The sequence below is a fragment of the Sturnira hondurensis genome, unplaced genomic scaffold, assembly GCF_014824575.4.
Source record: "Sturnira hondurensis isolate 20B ecotype Veracruz unplaced genomic scaffold, ASM1482457v3 Scaffold0007217, whole genome shotgun sequence".
Lineage (NCBI taxonomy): Eukaryota > Metazoa > Chordata > Mammalia > Chiroptera > Phyllostomidae > Sturnira > Sturnira hondurensis.
The window spans coordinates 4,126,904-4,149,242 of record NW_028079848.1 but is presented as its reverse complement, the minus strand read 5'-3'; the positions used below and the strand labels follow the sequence as shown (position 1 = coordinate 4,149,242).

At 58.4% G+C, this 22,339-nt stretch overlaps 1 protein-coding gene across 6 annotated transcripts in view; it reads left to right on the top strand.

Moving 5' to 3' along the window:
* The window catches only part of SLC44A3 (solute carrier family 44 member 3), a 47,957-nt gene that overhangs the window by 14,784 nt on the left and 10,834 nt on the right, over positions 1-22,339 (top strand). For 3 of the 6 annotated variants that reach the window (XM_037051375.1, XM_037051379.1, XM_037051373.1), the window contains exons 9-12: positions 156-342; positions 5,573-5,738; positions 11,694-11,850; positions 15,050-15,136. In XM_037051375.1, coding sequence (XP_036907270.1) covers positions 156-342; positions 5,573-5,738; positions 11,694-11,850; positions 15,050-15,136 — 597 coding nt within the window. The remainder of the gene's footprint in view (positions 1-155; positions 343-5,572; positions 5,739-11,693; positions 11,851-15,049; positions 15,137-22,339) is intronic. The other 3 variants (XM_037051377.1, XM_037051374.1, XM_037051378.1) reach the window with 2 other exon arrangements.

Below are 22,339 nucleotides of genomic sequence, written 5' to 3'. Positions count from 1 at the left end.
TTGGTTTCAAGTTCTCCCGGTGCTTCGCCCGTTGGATAGCTGACATGAACCTCCACCACACCCGCACCCCTCTTCCCCGCACCCCTCTTCCCCGCACCCCTCTTCCCCGCACCCCTCTTCCCCGCACCCCTCTTCCCCGCACCCCTCTTCCGCAGGCCGTTCTGCTGTCCCTGATTTTCACCCTGAGGAGGAGAATGGAGCTGGCTGTCGAGCTGCTGCGGGTCACCAACAAGGCCATCGACCGCTGTCCTTCACTGCTGCTGCAGCCGCTGTGGACGGTCGCCGTCCTGCTCCTCTTCTGGGCGCTCTGGGTGGCCGTGCTCCTGAGCCTGGGCACCGTAGGTGAGGCGGGGGCGGCGCCGTCCCCTCGGGGTTGTGCGAGGAAGCCGTCCCCCTATCTCAAACATCGGCCCACCCCTCCGGAGCAGGGAGAGGTGACTGGTGCCCACGGTGACGGGGCTCATCCCGGGGACTCGGGAGATTTTTCTTCTGACTTGAAGGGGGCTGGTGGTGTGTGTTGGGGGACAGTAAGTTCAGGGAAGACTGAGAACTGTTCCAAAAATGGCAATGTGAAAGCAGCCCGTGGAGAGGAACGTATCAGAGGTCTCAGGTTTAGCCTCCGTCCGGGGAACGCAGTGCCTGGGGCCGAAGCAGTAGGCCCCCAGAGGCGCTTCCTCCGCACACAGGTGCCAGGGCCTCCAGCCCCTCACCGGTTCCAGGGCCCCCAGCATGAGGGGAGGCTAAGTGTCTGTGTCTAAAGCCACGTTCCAGAGCCACGCTCTTCAAAGAGCGTCAGGACCCGAAGGAGGAGCCTACCCCAGGCTGTGTGTCCCTCGGTGCTTCTTTCATCCAGACAGTCTCAGCGTCAGACGTGTCAGCAGGGCACCGTGGTGGGCTTGGCGGCGCCATGGGCGTGGTTCTGGTGTGGGCCCCTTCGTACACCTCGGGCATGGGACGCATGGTGCGGGGCCCGGTGGCTGGTCTGTGCTCCCCTCCCTAGCTCCTCTGGTGAGGGGCCCGGCTGGCAGTCTGGTGAGAGTGCACATGAGGCCGCTGCTCTCTGGGACTGTCGCCCGGAGGTTAGGAACCACAAGGCTGATGTCATCCCAGTGACTGACCAGCTCATTTTGTCCCCTGTGGGCTCTAGTCACAAGTGGAAGAACCCCCGCTGTGAATCTGGGCCTCAAAAGCTGCACTCCCTCCCACCTCGGGGGCAAGGTGGCCCCTTCAGGCCAGTCAGCCGGCTCCCTGCAAGCCAGGGCACCTAGGAACCTGCGTCCCCAGCTTCCAAGGTGCCGCAGGGCAGGCTCTCCCGGTGGGGGTCTCCAGAAGCTTGCTGGAGGCCTGCCATAAGGGAACTTAATTATTGAACACGCATTCTTGAACTTGGAATCATTATCCTGCAAGGAACTCTGGTCAAACAGACCCAGGACTAATCGGGACAACGTTTGGGACATAGGAGACTCACAACAGTGGCTTAAACAAAATCCGAGGCGATGTCTCTCTCCCATAAATGGGGTCCAAGGAGGAGACCCCAGGCCAGCACCGCTCCCCACAGGCCAAGGGCCCAGGCCCCTTCAGCCTCGCTCCACAGCCTCATAGCCGAGGTGGACGCTGGGGCTCCGACCAGCGGGTCTGACTGCGGCCCTGGGGAGGGGCCCGTTGGCCGAGTGGCGGGTGTGGGGTGTAGGTCAGGAGGGGCTGGTCCCGGGGCCCTGAGGGAGTTTCTAGGAACTTGGGTTCTGATCTGAAGTGGGGAGTCATGGTAGACTTCTCAGCAAAGTGGTGGCCTGGGGGACTCCTACACGAATGGCAGTGACTCTGGGGTGGGGTGGGGGCAGTGGGCTTAGAACAGGGTCACGGAGGTGGGCAGGGGGCACGTGTCCGAGCCTGCATCTGGTTTGAAGGGGTTCTGGATACATCTCTTGAGGGGTGTGAATGACAGAGGAGCTGGGGACACCCCTGAGGGTTTCAAGGAACCCCAGGAAGGGGTTGCCCTGGACTGAGGTGGGGCAGGGCTTTGAGGGACGCCTTGGAGGGAAGATGGGGTCGTTTCGGGTCATGTTCATGAAGACATCTTCTAGCAGCTAGACAGGGAGGTCCCAGAGGCAGGAAGCCGTTTGAGTTTGGGTTTCCCGGAGATGTGCTTTGGGGAACTTGGGGCATGTAGGTGGTACTAACAACCGTGATGCTAATTGGGACACACATGGAGAGGAGAGAGGAAACCCCAGGCTGGGCTTTGGGCGCGGCAGGGTTAAAAGGTCGTGGAGACAGAAGGAGGAGGGGCGAAGGCCAAGGAGAAGGGAGTCCCAGGGCGGGAAGCCAGCGTGGGCCGCCCTGGACGAGGGACGGCCAGGGGGCCAGGAGCTCCGATGCGTCGGGTCAGTGGATTTCGCAACCTGGAGATGACACCAAACAGCTCCGGCGAAGTGTGGGCAGTGCACTGGAGGGGAAGTGGAAAAAGTGGAGATTGTCGCGAGGAATTTGGCAGTAAAAGGAGCAGAGAAATGGCAGGAAGCCGGGGGAGGAGAGGGAGTCCCGGGCAGATTTTTAGAAAGGACGTGAGATAAATAAGAGCGATTGTGTGGAGAGGAGTATTCTCTGGAAGCAAGAGAGCAGGGGGGCGGGCTTCTGGTGCCTTCAAGCCCTTGAGAAAGGATGAGGTGGGGGGGCTTCCGGGTCAGGGACAGTTTATTGTGCTAAGGGGGTCAGATTAAGACCCACGCTGAGAGCAAGCAGGAGAGCACGCCGCCGCCGGACGGGGGCGTATCCTCTAGCAGGGGCTCCTCATTGTTTCCGTTTTCTCAGAAACAGCAAGGAAGGCCCTTGCAGAAGGCCCAAGGCGGATGGGGATGGGGAAAGCCTTGGAGGTCAGAGGAGAAACGGAAAACAGCCCAGGACAGACTCCTGACCCGTGAGCTCCTGAGAGTCACTGGGAGGGTGTCTGCTTTCTGATTTTTTGTTGGCTGTTTTTGTTTCCTCGCTAATAGCTAGTGTTCGGCATGATGCCCGCGTGCGGTAGCTGCTTCGTAAGCAGTCGTGGGTTTCAGCACTGCAATCCCGCCTGCGTGTAGGCCCCACACGGCCAGCCCCGTGCTGTGCTTACTATTCCAGCGCCTTCCGCCTCTGCCCCTCTCGGCAGCTGTGGGAGTGGAGCCCCAGGAGAAGCAGGCAACTTGGTGATGATGAACTGGGGTGTGGAAACGTCAGCCCTGGGGGTCAGTGCAGACGTGTGACTCTCAGCTGCCCACACCTGTGGCCCTGCCCAGGGCTTCTTCCTGTCTGTCAACCCTCTTTACCTTTGCGGCGAGGGAGCTGAGGCCCAGGAGGCTTCTGACCGATGTCCAAGCCGAGACCGGAGCCAAGTCCCCTCTTAGTTCAGTGTCCTTCCCACTGCCACCCTGAGACCTGTGCGTCCAGGCCTCTGTCTGCAGGTCACGTCCCAGGAAGTGGGCTGCGCTTCTCAGCAGCTCTATTGTGCCAAACCTCAGTAACAAAGCCCCTGGCCCTGGATGGGGCCCCTGAGTGCAGGGACGCGGCCGTCCAGGAGAGGGCAGTCTTGCCCAGGAACCGGCCCCCACCCGTTACTTCCCAGTGAGGCTGCAGAGGTTTGCTCCCAGCGCGGGTTCCCAGGCAGGGACCTCATCCCAGGTGGCGTTGGCCACGTCTGGAGACATTTGGGGTTGGCGTGATGGGGGGAGTGGAGGGAAGATGCTCCTGGCATTGAGTGGGTAGAGGCCACGGACGCCGCCGAACACCCCGAGATGCACAGGATGGGCCCCGCCCCTCAGGAAGAAGGGCCTCGAGGGAACAGCAGCTGGGAAAGCCCGAGTACAGCAGGGTCTGCACAGCACCCCACCGCCGAAGCCGAGCAATAGAGGGGCGGCTGCCGCGGCTGTCGGAAGACGGGGGGCCAGCCCGCCTCACGTGGGGGCCCGGGGTCTGGACACCCGTGTGGCCTCGACTTGGCGCCCTCACCACTGGCACTGCCGCCTGGCGCCCTGCGCGCGCTGGGCCGGGGTGGGTGTGCCTATGCCACGGGCAGCGCGGGGTGGCCCCCTTTTCTCCCCCTGTTCTAGGGGAAACCCAGCGTGCTGTCGCACGTCTGTGCCACCGCGGTCCCTCGTGGCACCAGTGTGCTGCGTGGCGGAGGCCGACCGGACTCCCTAGCCCTGCCCGTCAGCCGCGTCCTGGGGGCCGCGGATGCTCTCCCGAAACTCGCCGGCTCTTCAACAGCGGCAGCACTGGTCAGGGCCGCGCCCGAGACGGGGCGCACTCCACGCCAGGAAGAGCCCGGCGTCCGACGAATGTCAGCGCGCCCCCGGGGCAGGCTGCCTGCTCCTGCTCACAATGCAACGCTTGTTGGCGGCACCCGGAGCGGGGAACGGAGACAGTGCAGCCGGAGCCCGTCTGCCCCGCGGCCGCCGCCTCGTCTCCGCTTCCTTCGCGCAGATGCTGCCGTGAATGTCAGGGACGCCGGGACTGTGGACCTGAAGGCAGCCTCCAGCCACAACTGGAAACAGGGAGCCATCTTTGAATGCCGTGGGCTGTAGGCCTCGCCGAGGACCAGAGGGGCCACCTTCTTCCTGGGGTCTATTTACAACGGGGAGCGGAGGTTTCTGGAAGTCCCACAGAGTGCGGAGCTGGGCTTCGGAGCCAACAAATGCAGACGAGGTGGAATCAAACTGTGGGGCCAACTCCGGGGGTTTTTGGTGGCGACAAGCAAAGCAGAGGGCATCCCCACGAGTGGCGGGTGTTGTAGGGTCGCCTGGCAGGCCTCGGTCTGACCCGGCATTGTGCTCCTGAAATAGGACGATGACAGTTATCAGTTGAGAGTGATGTCCCTGGGGCCCTGTAGTGATCACTTACCAGGGAGTCTCCCTCAAACGGCCCCCGGGGACGGGTGTCCGGGGTAAGGAGGCCCAGACTCCGAGGCCAAGCTGCCCAACCAGGCTCCCCAGGTGGGGAAAGGCTGGGGTTTGGACCTGGGAGGGTGACCATGAGGCAGACATTTAAACGCGCCAGGAGACTTTGTTCTCGAGATGGAACCTGGAACGAGTCCCTTAGACGAAAGGGAGGTCCTTGTCTCCTCTAGAAGGGCTGCGTTTTCCGTGACGTGGGGCTCTGTGACGGGGTCCTCACAGCTCTGTGTGACTCTGTGTCGCAAAGTGCAGTGGGAACCCGTGGGTTTTAGGGCCCTGCAGGCCTGGCTCTCCAGGCTCCTGCTGCTCCCTGGGAGCAGGGAGGCATCACAGAAGCTTCGAGGCTCTTCCGAGCCTCCGTTCTCACACCCACGAAGTGGGGTGCGTGTCAACATACAGGTCACACACCTTGCGCCTTGCCTACCAACCCGTCCCTGTAATCACTGTGTGGGGCGTACTCGTAAGTCCGGTGCGTTGAGGGGTCCTCGTGTTTGCCACGGAGGCCTTAAATGACAGGGGCGCTTCACTCGGCACGGCGTCCCTGTGCTGCAGAAGGCCAGAGGCCGGCCACGAGGAGGGGCGGCCTGTCGGACCGCCTTCCGTTTCTGGGCGGACGTGGGGACGAGGCATGTTTGTGTTTTACACTCCAGGCGCCGCCCAGGTCACCGGAAGCGGCCAGGTGGAGTATACGCCACTCCCGGGCATTCGGTGCCTGTGGGGGTACCACTTGGTGGGCCTCGTCTGGACCAGCGAAGTCATCCTCTCGTGTCAGCAGATGACGGTGGCGGGGGCAGTGGCTGCCTGGTACTTCAACAGGTAGGTTCAGCCCATCGTTGCTCCTGCCGCCGTCTGGTTCGTGCACGTCGTGTTGTGCGTCTCGGAAGGAATGCTGGGGTTCCCACGCGACCCCTCCGGTGGGGTTGGCAGGAGCTAAATGGAGCTGAAAACCTGTCCGGACATTTATTTGGTGGTGAAAAGAAGTGGTGTCCCCGAAATCTGCTGCAGTTCCACACTCTTTACTTGTTTTTAATCCTCATCTGAGGATATTTATTGATTTTAGAGAGAGAGAGGAGGTGTGGGAGGGAGGGAGGGAGGGAGGGAGGGAGGGAGAGAGAGAGAGAGCAGTTACCTCCTGTATATGCCCAACTGGGAATCGAACCCTCAGCCTTTTGGTGGACAAGACGACGCTCCATCTGGCTGAGCCACCTGGCTGGGGCCTAAGCTCTTTATGTGAAGAAAGGAAATTCAGAAGGAAGCCAAACAGGGCAATAGTTGTTCTGCTTAGAAGGGGAGAGGCCTGACAGGAAGGTCTCGCTGACCTCACGCTACAGAACAGTCCTTGTCGGCATGGACGCACTACAGTGACTTCTGGGGACCTGATTCTGTGGAAAACGAGGGGACCCTTCTACAGGATGGAGAAAAGGAAATAGCAAAGAGAGGGAAGCTAGGAAAGAAAGAGTGAAAAGTTAGAGCATAAATGCAGAGCCAACGTCCAGCTAGTATGAGTCCCAGAAANAGGGAGGGAGGGAGGGAGGGAGGGAGAGAGAGAGAGAGCAGTTACCTCCTGTATATGCCCAACTGGGAATCGAACCCTCAGCCTTTTGGTGGACAAGACGATGCTCCATCTGGCTGAGCCACCTGGCTGGGGCCTAAGCTCTTTATGTGAAGAAAGGAAATTCAGAAGGAAGCCAAACAGGGCAATAGTTCTTCTGCTTAGAAGGGGAGAGGCCTGACAGGAAGGTCTCGCTGACCTCACGCTACAGAACAGTCCTGGTCGGCATGGACGCACTACAGCGACTTCTGGGGACCTGATTCTGTGGAAAACGAGGGGACCCTTCTACAGGATGGAGAAAAGGAAATAGCAAAGAGAGGGAAGCTAGGAAAGAAAGAGTGAAAAGTTAGAGCATAAATGCAGAGCCAACGTCCAGCTAGTATGAGTCCCAGAAACAGAACAAAGAAATGAGAGGAGATGCAGTTATCAAGGATAAGTTGCTCAGAGCTGGAGTCCGGGAAGAGCCTGGAAGCTTCTAGATGGGAAAAGAGAGAGATGACAGGCCGAGGATCCGGACCCGGAGTGGGGTGTGACGTTCAGCTGCAGCTCGGCACCGGGACGGCCAGGGTCAAGGCTGCCAGGCCCTCCGGAGGGGGGTTTCCGGCCTAGAGTTCCCGATCCGCCCACACCATCAGTCAAAGGGGCGTGAAGTCAGGTTCGGGCACAGACGTGTCAAAGGGCTTCCCTCCCACGCCGCTTCTTCGGAAGGATGCTCTGTGTTGCAATGAGGGAGTGAGCCGGGCAGGACGACATGGGCTTTAGGAATGGGCTTGGACCAGGGAGGAGGAGGAGGGCTTCCCAGGATGGCAGCGTGCGGCCACGGAGAGAACACGCAGTCCGAGGCGGAGGGCTCCGGGCAGGTGTCTCCACGGAAGGGAGAAGCTGAGAGAATACCAGGTGTGTCTGGACATGCGCAAAGATGTACACTTGGCTGCAGCCGCGGAACACCAAGCAGATAAAAAATGTAAAGCAGGCATTAACTTCAGGAGAACCCGGAAGTCATCTAGAAAAGGAAATGTGATCGGAATTCACTACGACTTGGCTCAGTGGTTTATGTATTAGAGATATGATCTTATGTATAGAAAACTCGAGACTCTGCCCCAAACAGACAGAACCAGTAAGTGCCTTCAGTACAGGAGCAGGATAGAAAATGCACGCACAGAAGACCGTAGCGTTTTCTGTGCACTAACAAGGAAACATCTAAGGGAGAAAGGAAAACGATCCCACTCACAGTAGCATCCAGAACAATAAAATGCTTAGGAATAAATCTAACCGAGGAGGTGTAAGACTTACGCACTGAAAACCACAAGACGTGGATGACAGTTACTGGAGAAGACACAAACATGCGGAGAGAGACCCGTGTTCTGGATCGAAAGAAGGAAGGTGGTTAAGCTGTCTGTACTACCCAACGCCATCTCTGGGGGCGATGCGACCCCGGTCAGAATTCTGATGGCATTTTTCAGAGACGTAGGAAACACAGCCCTAAGATTTGAACAGAGCCACAAAAGACCCCAAATTAGGCCAAAGCAATCCAGAGAAAGAACGAAACGGGAGGGGGTCACACTTTCTGATATCGAACTACATCCCAAACACGGAGCAGTCCAAACACTGGGGTGTTGGCATAAAAATAGACACACAGATGAATTCATCTTTGCGTCTGCGGCCAACTAGTGCTTGACACGGGAGCCAGGAGCAGTCAGTGGGGAGGGAGGGTCCCTGCAGTGGACGATGGCGGGAGGACCGGGCGACCGCGTGCTGAAGAATGAGCCCTCCCTCACCCACTCACGAGAGTGCCTTAGAAATGGGCTAAAGGCGTAAACGTCAGTGCGGACACGGCAGAATTCCTAGGAGAAAACCCAAGGGGAAGGCTCCCTGTCCCAAGACGTCGGACCCTGTCTTGAGCGTGACTCCAGATGCGTGGGTGGCAAACACAGACTCTAGGAAGCGGGCCCGTGTCCAGTGGCAGCGCGGCTCAGCGGAGGGAACCGCAGAACGGGAAGGCAGCCTACGGCACGGGGGGAGCATTTGCAAATCAGATACCTGACCAGGGGTTAGTGTGCGAAATGCACAAAACTCACAGAGCTCAAAAGAAGAACCCGATTATAACGTGGGCCGAGCAGCGGGACGTCCTAAGAAGAGGGCGCCAGGTGGCCAGCATCCCTCGTCATTGGGGACTGCCTGAGGGCGGGGGCAAAGGGGGCAAGGTAGGGCCACTCTAATGGCATAAGCAATACAATGCTTAAAAAATAAAATAATCTCGTGTTGTCACCCACACACAAACTGAGGATTGAAGGCAGCCAGCAGCCTCCATCACCCTCACTTGAGCACAGGGAGCCAAAGACGTCCTGCAAAGACTGTCAAGCCCCAGGGTCTGGGCCACCTGTAGGCCTTCCTTTTTATGGCGTTTGCTTAATGAGGTGTCGACTGAGCGCTGAGGTGAGGTGGCCGAGGACGTGATGGGAGGAGGGGACCAGAGCCCTTCCGAGTGGAGGAGGCAGGCTCAAGGCAGGCCTGCGTTGCTCAAGTGTGGAAAGTGTGGTTTCCATCTGCTCTGGATTCTCTGAAGAGGAGTGTTCGCATCTGAGCCCGTGGTGGGAGACAGCTGGGTGTCCTTCCCCCAAGGGTGGCCGAGGACAGCTGGAGGGTCCCGTTCAGAATGAAGACGGCCTCCACTTTCTGCAGGGTCAGGAAGGTGAACCACACCTCCCTCGCAGCCCTCCCGAGCCACGCCCACTCGGCTTTGCCTTTGCTGGAAGAAATGTCAGGAAAGGACGCAGTGTCTTCGGGGGACTCCCCAGTGCTCCTTCACTGCTGCGTAGAGGTCATATCCCATGTGGTTCAAGGAGTCCTCAGTGAACACCAGGCTGGACTTCACCAGAGCTAAAACTTGCTCCTAAGACCCTGGCAACTCCAGCGACCCCGGCTTGCCTTCTGCTGTGTTGTCCGAGGGACACTTAAGTGCCGGGAACCCAAGGTGTCCCGGGACTCACATGGGTAGGACCAAAACCCTTAGTCCAGGAAAGTGACTGCCAAGTCCCAGAGCCCCGGCTTCCTCTCCTGGAGCACTCGGGGTGGCCACAGGTTTAAAGAAGGAGAATGCTGGGCTCCTGGGGTGCTTCCCAACGTCACCTCCCAACGTCACCTCCCGTCTCCCTGCCCTGGCTTCCTTCCGGCTGCCCCCCCAGCAGGAGTGGAAGGGGCCCAGCACGCAGCCCCCAGGAGACAGGCCTGGTCTCTGCACATGCTGATCGGCGAGTGCCCGAGCTCTGATCGCTGCACTGCCTTCCTGGAAGTTGGTTCTCAGAATATGGTGAGACCAGAGGTCCCTTTAGTTGGTTGAATTAGGGTCACGTCCTGGTGTTATGTTGAGCCTCCCCAGGTACAATCAGGTCCCCTTCCTGGAGGCAGGTTGTGCAGGTTGTGAGGGAGACAGAGCGGAGGTCCTGTGGGTAGACCCAGTGTGGGGGGACTGCTGGGGTATGGAAAAGGGTCTAGGAAGAGAAAGTGGGGACTTCCAAGGCACCCCACTTCCTTTTCAGGGCGGGTGTTGAGTGAATCTATGAGCTGGCCTGGGTTTACAGGGCCCTCTTTTTCTTTTTTTTAAAAAAATTTTATTTGTTTACTTCCAGAGAGGGGAAGGGAGGAGGAGAAACATCATTGTGTGAGAGATACATAGGTTGCCTCTTGCACGGCGCCCAACTGGGGACCTGGCCTGCAACCCAGGCATGTGCCCTGACTGGGAATTGAACCACTGGCCTTTCAGTCCCCAGTCTGGTGCCCAGTGCACTGCGTTGCACCCGCCAGGGCTGAAGGGCCCTATTTTTCAGTGGTCTCTGTCATGCTGTGATAGCCCAGCATCCGAAATCTCCCAAGCTAGCCATGGGGAGCCCTGGGCTAGAGCTAGCGAGAGCCGACCTTGCTTCCGGGACCCTAGAGTTTCTGTCGAGGCATGTTACGAACAGTGGCAGTTGGGACAGTGGTTCATCCCGTCCTAGTGAAGCCTCAGAAGGCTCGTGCCTGACCCCGAACGTCAGCGCCCAGAGGACGGGCCAGGGGCCCCATGCACAGAGGCCTGTGAACCACCCGGTCCCCACCGGACGGGAAGCAGAACCCCTCCTGGGCACCGCAAGGCGTTCAAAGGCACACGGACCTCCTCAGTGGAAAAGGGAACATTCTTCCTTTACAAAAAAAGAGAAGGAGAAGATGTGTCAGATTTTCCTGGCCTGTTCGCTCTGCCAGATGATCGGGTCAGCGTGCGGTCCCAGCGGCGCAGCTCCCGGCTCTGCCGCCTCTCGGGGACACATGTGGGCCGTGTCGGGGCTGCTCGTGGCCACCCGCTTGCACGCTCTCCTCTCTCTCCCGGATGAGTAATAGCACAACAGGGCCCCTGCCAACTCTGGAAATCTCCCTGGCTGCGTTTCTTTCTTCTGTCAAATGGAGGCTCTTGTCGAAAGCTTACCCCCGAGCAACCCGACCTGCCTGCAGAGTCACCCGCTGGGAAGGAACCAAGCTCCACTTGGAGCCCAAGAGGCTGCTTCTGGGAAAGGCCTCATGTTCTGGAACCGGCCTCCGGGAAATTCACTCGGAGGGTCAGGGAGCGTGCCTGGGCCCGCGCTCTCCTTTGGCCCTCAGGTTTGGGGGTGGGTGGAAAAGGCCAGCCCTTTCTTTCTCACTTGTCTCCCTGCTTGTGAAACCAGGATTTGCATTTTTGGGAGCTGTGTCCTGGCAAGTCCCGTAAATGAGTCACAGGACGCGACCTTCGTGCAGGAGGGGTCATCTGGGTTTCAGGAGCCTCCAGATGAGCCCCAGGCGAGCTCCCGTCCCAGCTCCCAGGGGGCCCAAGTGGCCTAGGCAGCCCAGGCCAGCTCACTGTCACCTCCCAGGCCCCGTCCTGCTCCTGGGATCTGGGAGTGACTGTAGTGACGCAGCCGGGGCAGGCAGCCTCTCCGAGTGGGGTTTACACCTCACAGATGGTTACGGCAGTAAACTCCTGAAAGAGAAGAAGAGATTAGTAGGCACCTTAAAGGGCTGGGGGAGGGGGTCGGTGTCGGTGTACCTGAGCCCTGAGTGCCACCGGAAGGGACGAGTTTCACTGCCGAGGCACGTGGCACCGTCGCGCTGTGCTTTCCACGACACCGCCGTGCGCTGTCCATGCCGTGGCCGACGTCACCGGAAAGTGCTGTCCCCTTCTCAGCAGTGTGTTCTCTCCCTGTTCCCAGAAATGAAGATGACCCTCCCGACCGCCCGGTCCTTTCGTCTCTCGCCACCCTCCTCTGCTACCACCCGGGGACGGCCGTGAAAGGCTCAGTCCTGATCCCCCTGGCTCGGGTCCCCAGGGCCGTCGTCCTGTCCCTGTCCAGCGCTCTGCAAGGCCAGGTGAGGCAGCCCTCAGCCCACACCTCGGGGTTTGCAGCAAGAATGCGAAGGTCATTCCGGAGGCCGCGCCTCCCCCACCCGACTCACTCCCAGTGTTTGTGGTTCCCAGGGCTGGACTTCCCACCCACGCGGTGAAGGGGGTGGGGCTGGGGGAGCCCTTCTGAGTGAGGTGAGCCCCTATTTAAATGCCGAACAAACGGGAGGGGTTGGTCAGAGGAAATTTAAACCCATTTTCCTGGAGAATTAGAGGCTTTTTCTTTTAAAGGAGAAGAATTCACTTTAAGATAATATTTGTTTGTGCTGATATATCCCCTGCCTTTTGTGTTTCCTGGAGGTGCCTTGGGGAGTTTCTGGTGAGTGAGTGTGTGTGTGTGTGAGAGAGAGAGAGAGAGAAATGGGCAGGATGACCCAAATCTCAGCTCAGAAGACAGAAAACTGTAGGCCTTTGTGCCCGGCTTTCTCCTCCCTGGCTTTGATTTCCTCGCACAGTGGGTTATGAATGCCAGCAGGAACAAGAGCCCCGGGAAAACAGCTGTTCTCATGGTGTTTCTGCCAGCAAACGGGGAGGGCGGGGCTGCTCCCGGCCCCTCTGCGCCCTCAGAGCTGCCATCTCCCCACGCCCTCCCCCCNCTCCCCCCCCCCCCCCCCCCCCCCCCGCCCCAGGGGCTCGGGTCAGAGTTTCACCAACCTGACTCCACCTTGGGGCCTGGTAGGCGTTCTGGGGAAGCTGGAGAAATTGTACACGTGGATTCCTTATTCCACTTCAGAGTTGTTCTTATTTGTCCTTTTAAGTAGACATCTGAATTGTTGACATTTTTAAGTCCATAATCAAAATTTGAGATTAGTGTACCAGGCAGGAACAGTTGATTGAATTCCACATAAAGTTATCTGGCTTTCTTATCTTGAAATGCATGCAACCCCGTGGTCCCTGCCCCCCACTCCGCCTCCCCTGACCCCGTCAGAGAGTGCTTCCTTGTATTTCTATGGAAATGGTGCTTTGTAAGTACCATTTATGTGCCCACATTAAGAAAGAATTAAATTTAACTTGTTTGGAAATCTACAGTGAAACTTTCAGGGGTGAATTTCAAGGAATAAATTAGTCTAAACATATCCCTTTGAGGGCTGAATTTCAAGGGATAAAAAATACATTTGGTGACTTGAAGAGGCATTTCCACAGCCAGGTGAAATCTAGCTACTCTGGCTCCTGCATTTTGAAATTTATCCTTCAATTTTAGGAAACTTGGAGAAGGATTTCTGGAATGGAATATATGTGCATGTATATATATATATATATATATACACACACATATACACACACATATGTTCACATATATTCATATGCATACTTATATTTGTATATTGACATATTTATATTTGTACATAATCATTTATACTCATATTCATGTATATTCACACATATTTTTATTTTCATATATATATATAAGGAGGAAGAAACTTTACTGGCTGATCCAATAATTAAATGAGACAGGTTAACAAGAGAAAATGACTAATTTTTTAAAAGATTTTTATTTTTAGAGAGGGGGCAAGGGAAGGAGAAAGAGGCAGAGAAATATCAACATGTGGTTGCGCCTCCTACTGGGGACCTGGCCTGCAACACAGGCATGTGTACTGACTGGGAATCGAACCGGTGGCCCTTTGGTTCACAGGCCTGAGCACAATCCACTGAGCCACACCAGCCTGAGAAAATGACTACGTTTAATTACGTGTGTATGGGAACCCCAAGCACACGAGCCAGTTCAGGGGCAGAACGGGAAGTTGAGGGACACACGATGCTCTGAGCTAAGGACGCGCTGAGGCACCTGCAGCTAAGGAGGGCAGGAAGCTATGGCAGGACAAGAGGAAGAGCAGATGTCCGACAGTCAGCAGTTTGTCCTGCCTGCCGATGAATCAGCGATGTTGTCTCTGGTGATCACTCTGGTAAGGGACAGGACCCGGATTTAAGTTCTCTAAGCTTCTCGTGAGCCTGCAGAGTCTTGGTCGCCTTGGGCTCCGAACAGTTCACATGCTGAAACAGCACATCACAACGAGGTCTGTTCTGTGTGTGTGTGTGTGTGTGTGATGTGTGATAATTGTGAATTAAGGCGCAGCAGGGGACTTGCCATCCCTCCTGAAGCTGGAAGAGAAGTCGGCGGTTGGTCTAAAAGGTTATTGATCATCCCCGCCCACCCCCACCACCCCCAGTCCCATACAGACCAAGGGGCCAAACTGCCCCCCAGTGATGTCACTGCTGGAGAAGTGTGTCCTCTCTCAGGTGGGAGGGAGCAGTCTTGCTCAGCAGCCTGGCCGCCGGCAGCGTGCCTACGGTTGGACCGTTTCACGCCGCCCCTGCGCGGTCCTTCGTGCGGCAGATGGCTCGCTCACAACCCCGGCCAGGCTGACAAGCATCCAGGTCAAGTTCGTGCAACTGAATTAACGTCGGGACGAGAAAATGTCCATATAAGGCTGAGCTATTCCTGGTTTCTCAGAGAAGACTATTTCAGGATTGTTTATAGGCATTTTCTTCTCAAACTCTGGGCTGTGGGTCGGATGCAGTCAGTCCCCTCATCCCCAAGGGTCCCTTTAAATCATTCACTCTTGAGTTATACACTAGTCCAAGTTACATTTCAAAGGGCTAATTTATCCATTGAAATTCAGCCCTGAAAAATCTCATCATCGGATTCCTTTCCAAAAAACATACACTTGATTCTTTCTTTTTAATCCGAGCACATAACTAATATCTACAAAGCGCCCTTTGTTTTATCATCTTTGGGATGTGAATTTGTCATGACGATAAGCTGGTTTGAAAAAGCAAAGTTTATGATGGAAAGCACCGAAGGGGAGACAAAGGAAGAGAGGGTTGTTTTTCTTTTAATGGAAGCAGAGGGCTGGTTTTTACCTTTGATCGTAGACACAGACCGACCAGCCCGTTCCGCTTCCTTTGGGCTCAACAGCTGGGGTCCACACCAGTGGCAACGGGTGAGCCCAGGAGACAGAAACCCGGGTCCTTGGCAGTAATAGTAAGAGTAATACGCCGGGGCCCGTGCGCAGCGGCAGAATGTGGCCCTCACTGCATGGCGCTGCCTAAGCGTGGCCCCAGGTGTGTGATCTCCAGGTAGAAACGGCGCGTTGCGACACCTGCCGCTCGCCTTCCTTCCCGCCTGTTCCTGACTCTGTCCCTTTGGCTCTGCACCTGCCCCAGCAGCGGAGTGCCTGGTCCAGGTGCGTGTTCGGGTGCTGCTCCGGCCGTCTCTGCTGTCTGGACAGATGCCTGCACCCTCTCAGCCAGGTACGTCCTCCCTACGCTACACACACAGGGACCCAGGGGGCGGGGCTCTGTCTCTTGGGGCAGTATCGGCAACTTTTTTCTGGAACGCCGAGTTGTGTCAGAACTTTAGGCTTTGGGCCACACTGTCCTGGGCCCCCCTGCTCACCTGGGCCAGGTCGTGGGAGGGCCACCAACAGTGGGAGTGGCCGGTGCTTCAGGAACACTTGATTGACAGGTGCTGACATTCGAATTCCATGTAATTTTCATGTGTCAGGTAACCTTAGGATGCTTTTTCCAACTATTTAACAAATGCGACAATTCTTCTCCGCTCTGGCCGGGGGAAGGCGGGTGGTCTGCTAGGTCGCAGCCCCGACCAGAGGGCCTGGGCCGTTGAAGCTGCTCTCCCGGTGAGGAGAGAAGCGAGTTTCTCTTCTCAGAAGTAGAAGGGCAGAGGCTTCGGAAAGCCTGGCATGACGGCTGTGGTCTGTCACCTGCGCCCATGTCCGGTGTCTTCTGCAGGAACCAGAATGTTTCTGGAACAGGAAGCGTTGCCCCTCTGATTTTTACACACGTCACTGCCTTCTCTTCCAAGCTAGAAACATTCCTTGAAAAATCGCCCACTGCCATTGTCTGAACTTCAGGGTTTTTCCCTTCCCCGGAGCCTCTCGCACTGATGGAAATGGGAATGTGTGGTAGGTCTCTGCAGATCGCGTAGGAGATCTTGGCAGCCCGCAGTCCGATTTACGCAGAGCAGCGTGGCCAAAGGCGAGCAGCCGCTCCATGACTCAGACGCCCGGGGGCGGGGGTCTCTTGTGGGAAGCACTGCTCCCTCGCAGGGGCGCTGGCTGAGGTCAGGGGCCAGTCCGGCCACCCTCCCCCAGTAAGGGCCCCTGGGTGGAACCGAGGGCACCGCTCATCATCCAGGGAGAGCAGGGCCCTGCCGTAGGACAGCCCTTCTGAAGAGCCTTGGGGTGTGTTTGGGGTGTGTGTGGTAGTTTCCACTCGGGCTGCTCCGGGCCAGCGTGCATAAACCACAGCACCTTCCGGGAGGGTGGGCTCGGCCAGGCCTGCTGTGGGGGGAGGTGCACCTCCTACTCTCCCCCCGAGTGAGTGCCGTGAGCATGTAGGCGGATGGCAGCTCGTTCCTGTGGCTCGGAGACACATCACAGCAACGCACCCACTGTGATGATACACGTTTCTGCCTGGAAACCAAGGCTGGGAACCACGGCTGAGAAATGCAGGGTGGGGGGGCAGACTGGGAAGAGAAAGGCAGCAGGATGTCAGTAGACAGAGACGTTGCCACGCATTCCTGCGGGGCCCTCACGTTGCGTGGCCCTCACGTTGCGTGGCCAGCCGAGCTCTGTGTAGGGCACGAACTGAGGTTCCTTCCATGTCCTTCTTTCTAGCTGAATCTCCAAACTGCCCCGTGGAAACTTGGCGACTCCCTGTGGATGGGGGGGGGGCGGGGTGTGTGGAGAAACAGGTTTTTGCGGGGGGAGGTGTCCTGCCCCACCAAAGCAGCCCCTCTTTTGTCTGGTTGACAAGTGACTTCCACCAAAGGTGTCCTTTGAGGACAGGACTGCTGCCGACACACTTGGAAAACCACCCTCTCATGCCTCGTTCGTGTCTGTTTTCTCTGCCTTGTTGTCCTGAGGGACATATTTTCAGCATTCTTTCCTTTATCACCCTGTATTGAATCCCTCTGGGGGTTCAAAAGGCACCCAAGACCATAAGTAGTTTAGCATGGCCCACGCTACAGCTGCCTTTGTAAACGCAGGGAGTCCTTGTAACAGAAGGACGGTGGCAGTGGTTGTCCCTGAATCACAGAAAGGCCCCGCCAGCTTTGACCCCGCTGGCAGTGGGTCAGTGTCGCTAATGGGGATTGGTCCTTTGGATTCTGACCATGACCTTGTCCACGAAAATGTCACTGCCACCAACCCAATGCAAACCGGGGAGACGTGGCCTCCAGAAGAAACCAAAGTGCTCTCCCTGCAAACAGAAGGTGGGCTTATATAAAGTATCTGCCCTAATCTCTGGTCTATTTTTATGCAAATGAAGGATCCAAAGTTACAGAATTTGATTGGTTCAAGTTGTACTTGTCAGATTTGGGCCTCCTGATTGGCAGATGGAGCCACTCTGGTGAGTAAAGATGCAAATGAAGATATATCTATGCCACTCTGATTGGATGGGGCAGGTCTCAGCCCATTGGTTGAAATAGGATTCCAGGAACTCCCTGCTAAGGTTGGGCTCAGCCTGCAGCTTTTCCCTGAAATGCGTCCTGCCTGCCAGGCCTCTGCAGACAGTGGCTGCTAGACTCTGGTTACGGATTTGGGCCCCGTTAACCACAAGGAGTCCTTCTTGGCAGGAATATTCCTTATCAGGGTCCACAGCCCAAACCAGCTGTCAGAGCATCTTTAAAACACTTGGCATGGCTTCTGCAGCTGACGTGGGCCCGAGATTCGAGTGAGAAAGCGGAGGAGGGAGAGTGGGAAAGGAGGGAAAGGAGTGGTGTGAGTATCGATGGGGGTAGATCGTGTCTGGTCGAAAGGAACTGCTGGGAAGCAGCATGGCGTAGAGACGTTGACGGGCGCACGCAGCTCACGTATGGTGGTGGTCAGCACCAGGTTGGCCTCACTTGGCAGTGGACAAAAGAAAGGGAGCGGAAAGGGAGGCAAGGAATGTGGCCTTTGAAACATGTCACGGCACTGGAATGCGTCACTCAGGGAAGATGTCTCTGGAAACCAGACGGAAAAGAGCCTCATGTGGTTCTCCGAGTTCTGTGTGGCAGGAGCCAGGCCGTGCGGGGCGGAGAACGGGGTCCACTCACCGCCCCCAGGACCCAGACACCCCCCTGACTCAGCGTCAGGGGGCTGGCTGTGTTTCAGCAGCGCCACCTGAGTGCCCAGCCTGTGCTCCCTGGTCCCAGGCGGCGGGTGGCACTGGCTGAGTTCTGCGGCTGGCCAGGCAGTAACTCACTCACAGAGGGTGAGGGGCGTGCGGCCCCATGTCGCTTCTCGTCACTGGTCTGTCTGCATCGCCAATACCAGATACAGGTGTGCCGGAACAAAACTGTGTGTACGCCTCGCACGTGTGTTTATTCACTTACTGATGCTATATGTTCAATCATCTGAACTCAGGCATGATGGGGGAGGGGACTGTGGTGAAGCGGTGGATACAGGGCAAAGCCAGGCCTTGGAGGGGCTGCCGAGCCAGTCTGGGGAGAGGGGACAGTCTGAGGCATCGCACGAGACTGCGATGACAGCGTGGAGGGGCGCGTGTGTAAGCACCAGAGTGAGGCTGCAGAAGGTCGGTAAAGGCGGCTGGGTAAGCGAGGAGGTACTTGGACTTGGCAGTTGGGGGAGGTGTCGTAGGAGGTGTCGGGCCTGGCAGACCTGGGCATGGAGTGTCCTGGAAGTGACCAGATGGCGCCCTGGGCTCGGCGCTTTGACACGTGTGGAATGCCGAGCCCTTGCCCTGCTTGACAGCGTTGTGAGGATTCGGCGCAGCCCTTGGAGCTCACGTCTCCTGTTCGGAGACGGGCAAGATGAGGCTTCGAGGGGGCACACAGTTAGCAGAGGCGCAGCAAGGCCCCGAATTCCTGCCTGTGTGGCTCTGGGACCCGAGCCCGTGCCCACCGCCTGGGGTGGGTTTCTCCATCCCCTGTCCAAGCCAGGGTCCCCAGAGGCGGTGTGCTGCCAGTGGGGCAGGCTCGTGACAGGCGGGGTTTTGAGAAGGGGGGACAGGAAGGGTGTGGGGACACTGTAGGAGTGAGGTCCCGGGAAGGTTTGTGGGGGTGGGCTGCCTCCCCTACAGGCAAGTCAGTGTTCAAGCCTGGGGGTGGGGGCAAGCGGGCTGCTCTCGGGGTTTGCGGGCAGGGAGATCATCGGCGCCCCCTCCTGCCCCTCGTTTCCAGGGGCCTGGCAGACCTCTGGCCTGGGGGGCCTGCGAGCTGACCCATGGGCAGGAACAGCCGCCTCCGCCCACTTCTTCCGTGGTCATGTGCAAATGCTTCCCGTCCTCTGAGGACACACTGGCAAGGCCCAGGATGCTTCCCCGGGCCTCCAAAGAGAGGTGGACGCTCCCGGGGCCCTTCCTTCATTCCCACCCCTGGCCGAGGCTCTTTGCCCGTCAGGACAGCACGGAGCGTCAGTGGTGTGCCCTGAGATGAGTTTCTGAGGAACCCTAACTGGCGTTTTGCTTGGCTTCCTGAGGACGCAGGCTTGTGACTGTGTGAGGACCTCTGGCTGCCATGGCGTTGCCTGGCAACCCTGCAGAGCTGCAGGTTTGCCACCTGGGGCGGCCGCTTGGCTGCTGGCGCACCGCTGGCGGGCGTCCCTCGGGTTGGCTGCGCCGCAAGTGTGGCTGTCTCGTCTGACCAGCACTTCACGTCTGTTGGTCATCGGGCCCTGGTCGAATGCATTATCTTATGTATTTTTTTATCACACTGGGCACCCCATCCCTCTCCTGCCCTCTGCTCTCTTGAAGCCTTTGCAGCTGGGGCAGGAGCGCGCCGGGGCAGGCCCAGGTGGCGTGTCTCCCCGTGGGGTGTGACTTCTGCGCCCTTCCAGAAACGGGTGAGTCCTCCCACCTTGCAGTTTCTGCAGAGTGAGGGGTCTGCCTAAATGACCCCAGTCCTAGTTTCTGGCCCTTCTTGTGGAGACCGGGGTATGTGGGCGCCGCCCTGCTGCCCAGTGGTGGTAATGCACCTTGTGTGGGGCATGGGCAGAATGGAGGACCAGGAAGCCGGGGGTTTCCCCATCGCGTTCTGTGTGACAGGGTCATCTTTCCCACGCCATACTTCGTATCCACGGCAAGGACGGACCCTAGGGCCGCAGAGATCAGTAAGGTTCTGGGTTACTCTGACCTCCAACCCCCAGAATCTTGGCAAGAGGACTGAGACCGTGAGTGAGCAGAAGGGCACTGTCCCCCTGTGTCCCCTGACAGTGACACCTGCACACTGCTGCGATGGAGCGATGGCCGCCAGTGTGTAAAACCTGGGCAAGGGCCAGGTGAGGTCAGCGCATGGTCTGTGGCGCCCTGGTCCCTGTTCTGCTGGGGGCCGTGGTCCTGCGGTGAGCAAGAGTCCCAGAGCAGCCAGGGCTTGGGGACAGGAAGAGAGGGCTCGGGTGGACCCGAATGCAGCCCTGGGGACCCAACGGGATGTAAGATGCAAGCCAAAGCAGATGACTGCTACTGACACTTGACTGGAGATGCCTCGGCTTCCCAGCTCCCTGACTCACAGACAGCCTGGCCAGGAAGGCCCCAGGCGTCCAGCCGCGTCCAGCGCCCGGGAAGGCTTGCTGCTCCTCGGACAATGCACGTAGCCCTCCCCTCCCGCGCCCCAGCCCCCACTGGCAGCGTCCACGGCATCACCACGCATAATGCCGGTCTCTGTCCCCTCAGCCTTTGTGGCAGGCCCGACTCCGACAGCCCGGGGCCTCCCCTGCCCCTCCGCGCGGTGCATTGAGAGCAGAGGCGCACGGAGACCTTTCCCTGTCCGGTTTTGGTTCATCCCGAGCCAGCTGGCAGGTCTCCAGCGGCCCCCCCTTCCCTGTGCCCCCCAGGGCCACCTGCGCACCCTGGGGGAGAGTCATGACTGTGTGCAGTTTCTGCAGTGCAAGCGTGGGGATGCAAGACAGATCTGAGGAGGGCACGGTTCTTTCAGTGACAGACATGCCGTAGAAGGCAGCCTTGTCGCGGGGCGTCACTGAGTCCACCTCTCGGGCGGCAGTGGTTCCGTTCCCTGCCCCGTGCCCCCTTCACCCCACACACCCCTTCCCCCAGCTGCTTTGGGGCTATTCTGGGCCAGCCAGCTGATGGCAGAGCCGGGGAGCTGCCTCTACACGTGCATGTCTGAGGAAGAAGCGCCCGTGTGTGTCGCTGGGATGGTTCGCACCGCGGCCCATTTATAGTCGGGGCTGATCCCCACGGCCCAGCTGCTGCTCCTCGAAGTGGCTGCCCCTGCTTTAGATAGAAAGGAATGGGGGCACCTGTTGGCCGGAGGCCCCAGGCTGTCTGGAGAGGACCGGCCGCGTCCTCGAGGTCCTGCAGCCGCTTGGCAGGCCCGCCGCCACCTGCCATGGGCTTGTCGTGGGTGTCAGGGTGGGGCCCGGACCCTCCTCCCCGTGGCCCTCGCCTCCTTCTGGGGCCGGACCCAGCGAGCAGCCGCTGCTGTCTCAGCCTGGACCCTGAAGCCCCTCCGGGGAAGGTGGTTGGTGTTTGTGATTGTGGTCACCTCCCTGGAAGGGGGAGCCCACGGCCAGTGTGGAAACCGCCCCGGGGGACAGCCGCGTGCTGGGCATTGTCACCCCCAGCCTCTGAGGTGCACAGGTCCTGAGGACATGCTGCCTGCTCCTCACGGGCCAAGCACCGTGGTGACTGTGGCTCTTCCTCCTGCTCCTCCATTGTCATCACCGTCACCGTGGGCCTGCGAGCCTGACGATTCCTGCCGTGTCTCTTCGTTTCCTTTCTGTCGTTGAAGTCAAAAGACCGTTCGCCCTCTGATTTGAAGCACCAGGCAGAGCAGGGCTGTGTGGTTAGAACGAGCTCGCCGCCCCCGCCCCTACCCTGCCCGGGTCTGTGGCTGCTGCCGAGGCCCAGGCATGCCAGTGGCTCCTGAGGACAAGGCCCCCGGTGACTTCCCTGCTGTCTTCTTAGTCTCTTCCTATGGTACTCAGTTTTTAAAATAGTGAGCATGAAAATAATAAAGCCATTGTTCTAAAAAATAAGGAAGATGTAAATGCAAACACAGCAACCAGACCAGCACCGCTGCGTGCCTGCCTCCCCAGCCGGTCCCAGCCTGGGCCCGTCCCTGCCACATACCCTGTCCCCACCCCCAGGGGCCGAGATCTGTCCTCACTTGCCTGCCATCGCACTGGGTGTGGGCCGCTGGTGGCCAGTGAACCCTTGAGCTGCCCTGCCTGGTGCTGCCAGGCCCTGTGGGCAAGGCCCCAGGCTGTGCACCGCCTCCCAGGCCAGTGTTTGCTATAGAAATAGAGCGTGCGGGGGGCCTGCCGGTCCCCGAGGCGACACCTGGGGCTGTGTCCGGCTCCGGCTCCACCGCAGCCCCTGCCGTGCGGAGCAGACTGTGAAAGCCCACAGCACTCGGTGTTCCTCGTCCAGCTTCTCCGGTGTGCGGCAGGAGTTCCCGTTCTGAGTGAATAACTCAGCCCTCCTTCGCCGGGAATGCCTTTCAGAGATGAGGCTGGCCGTTCGCAGCGTGGT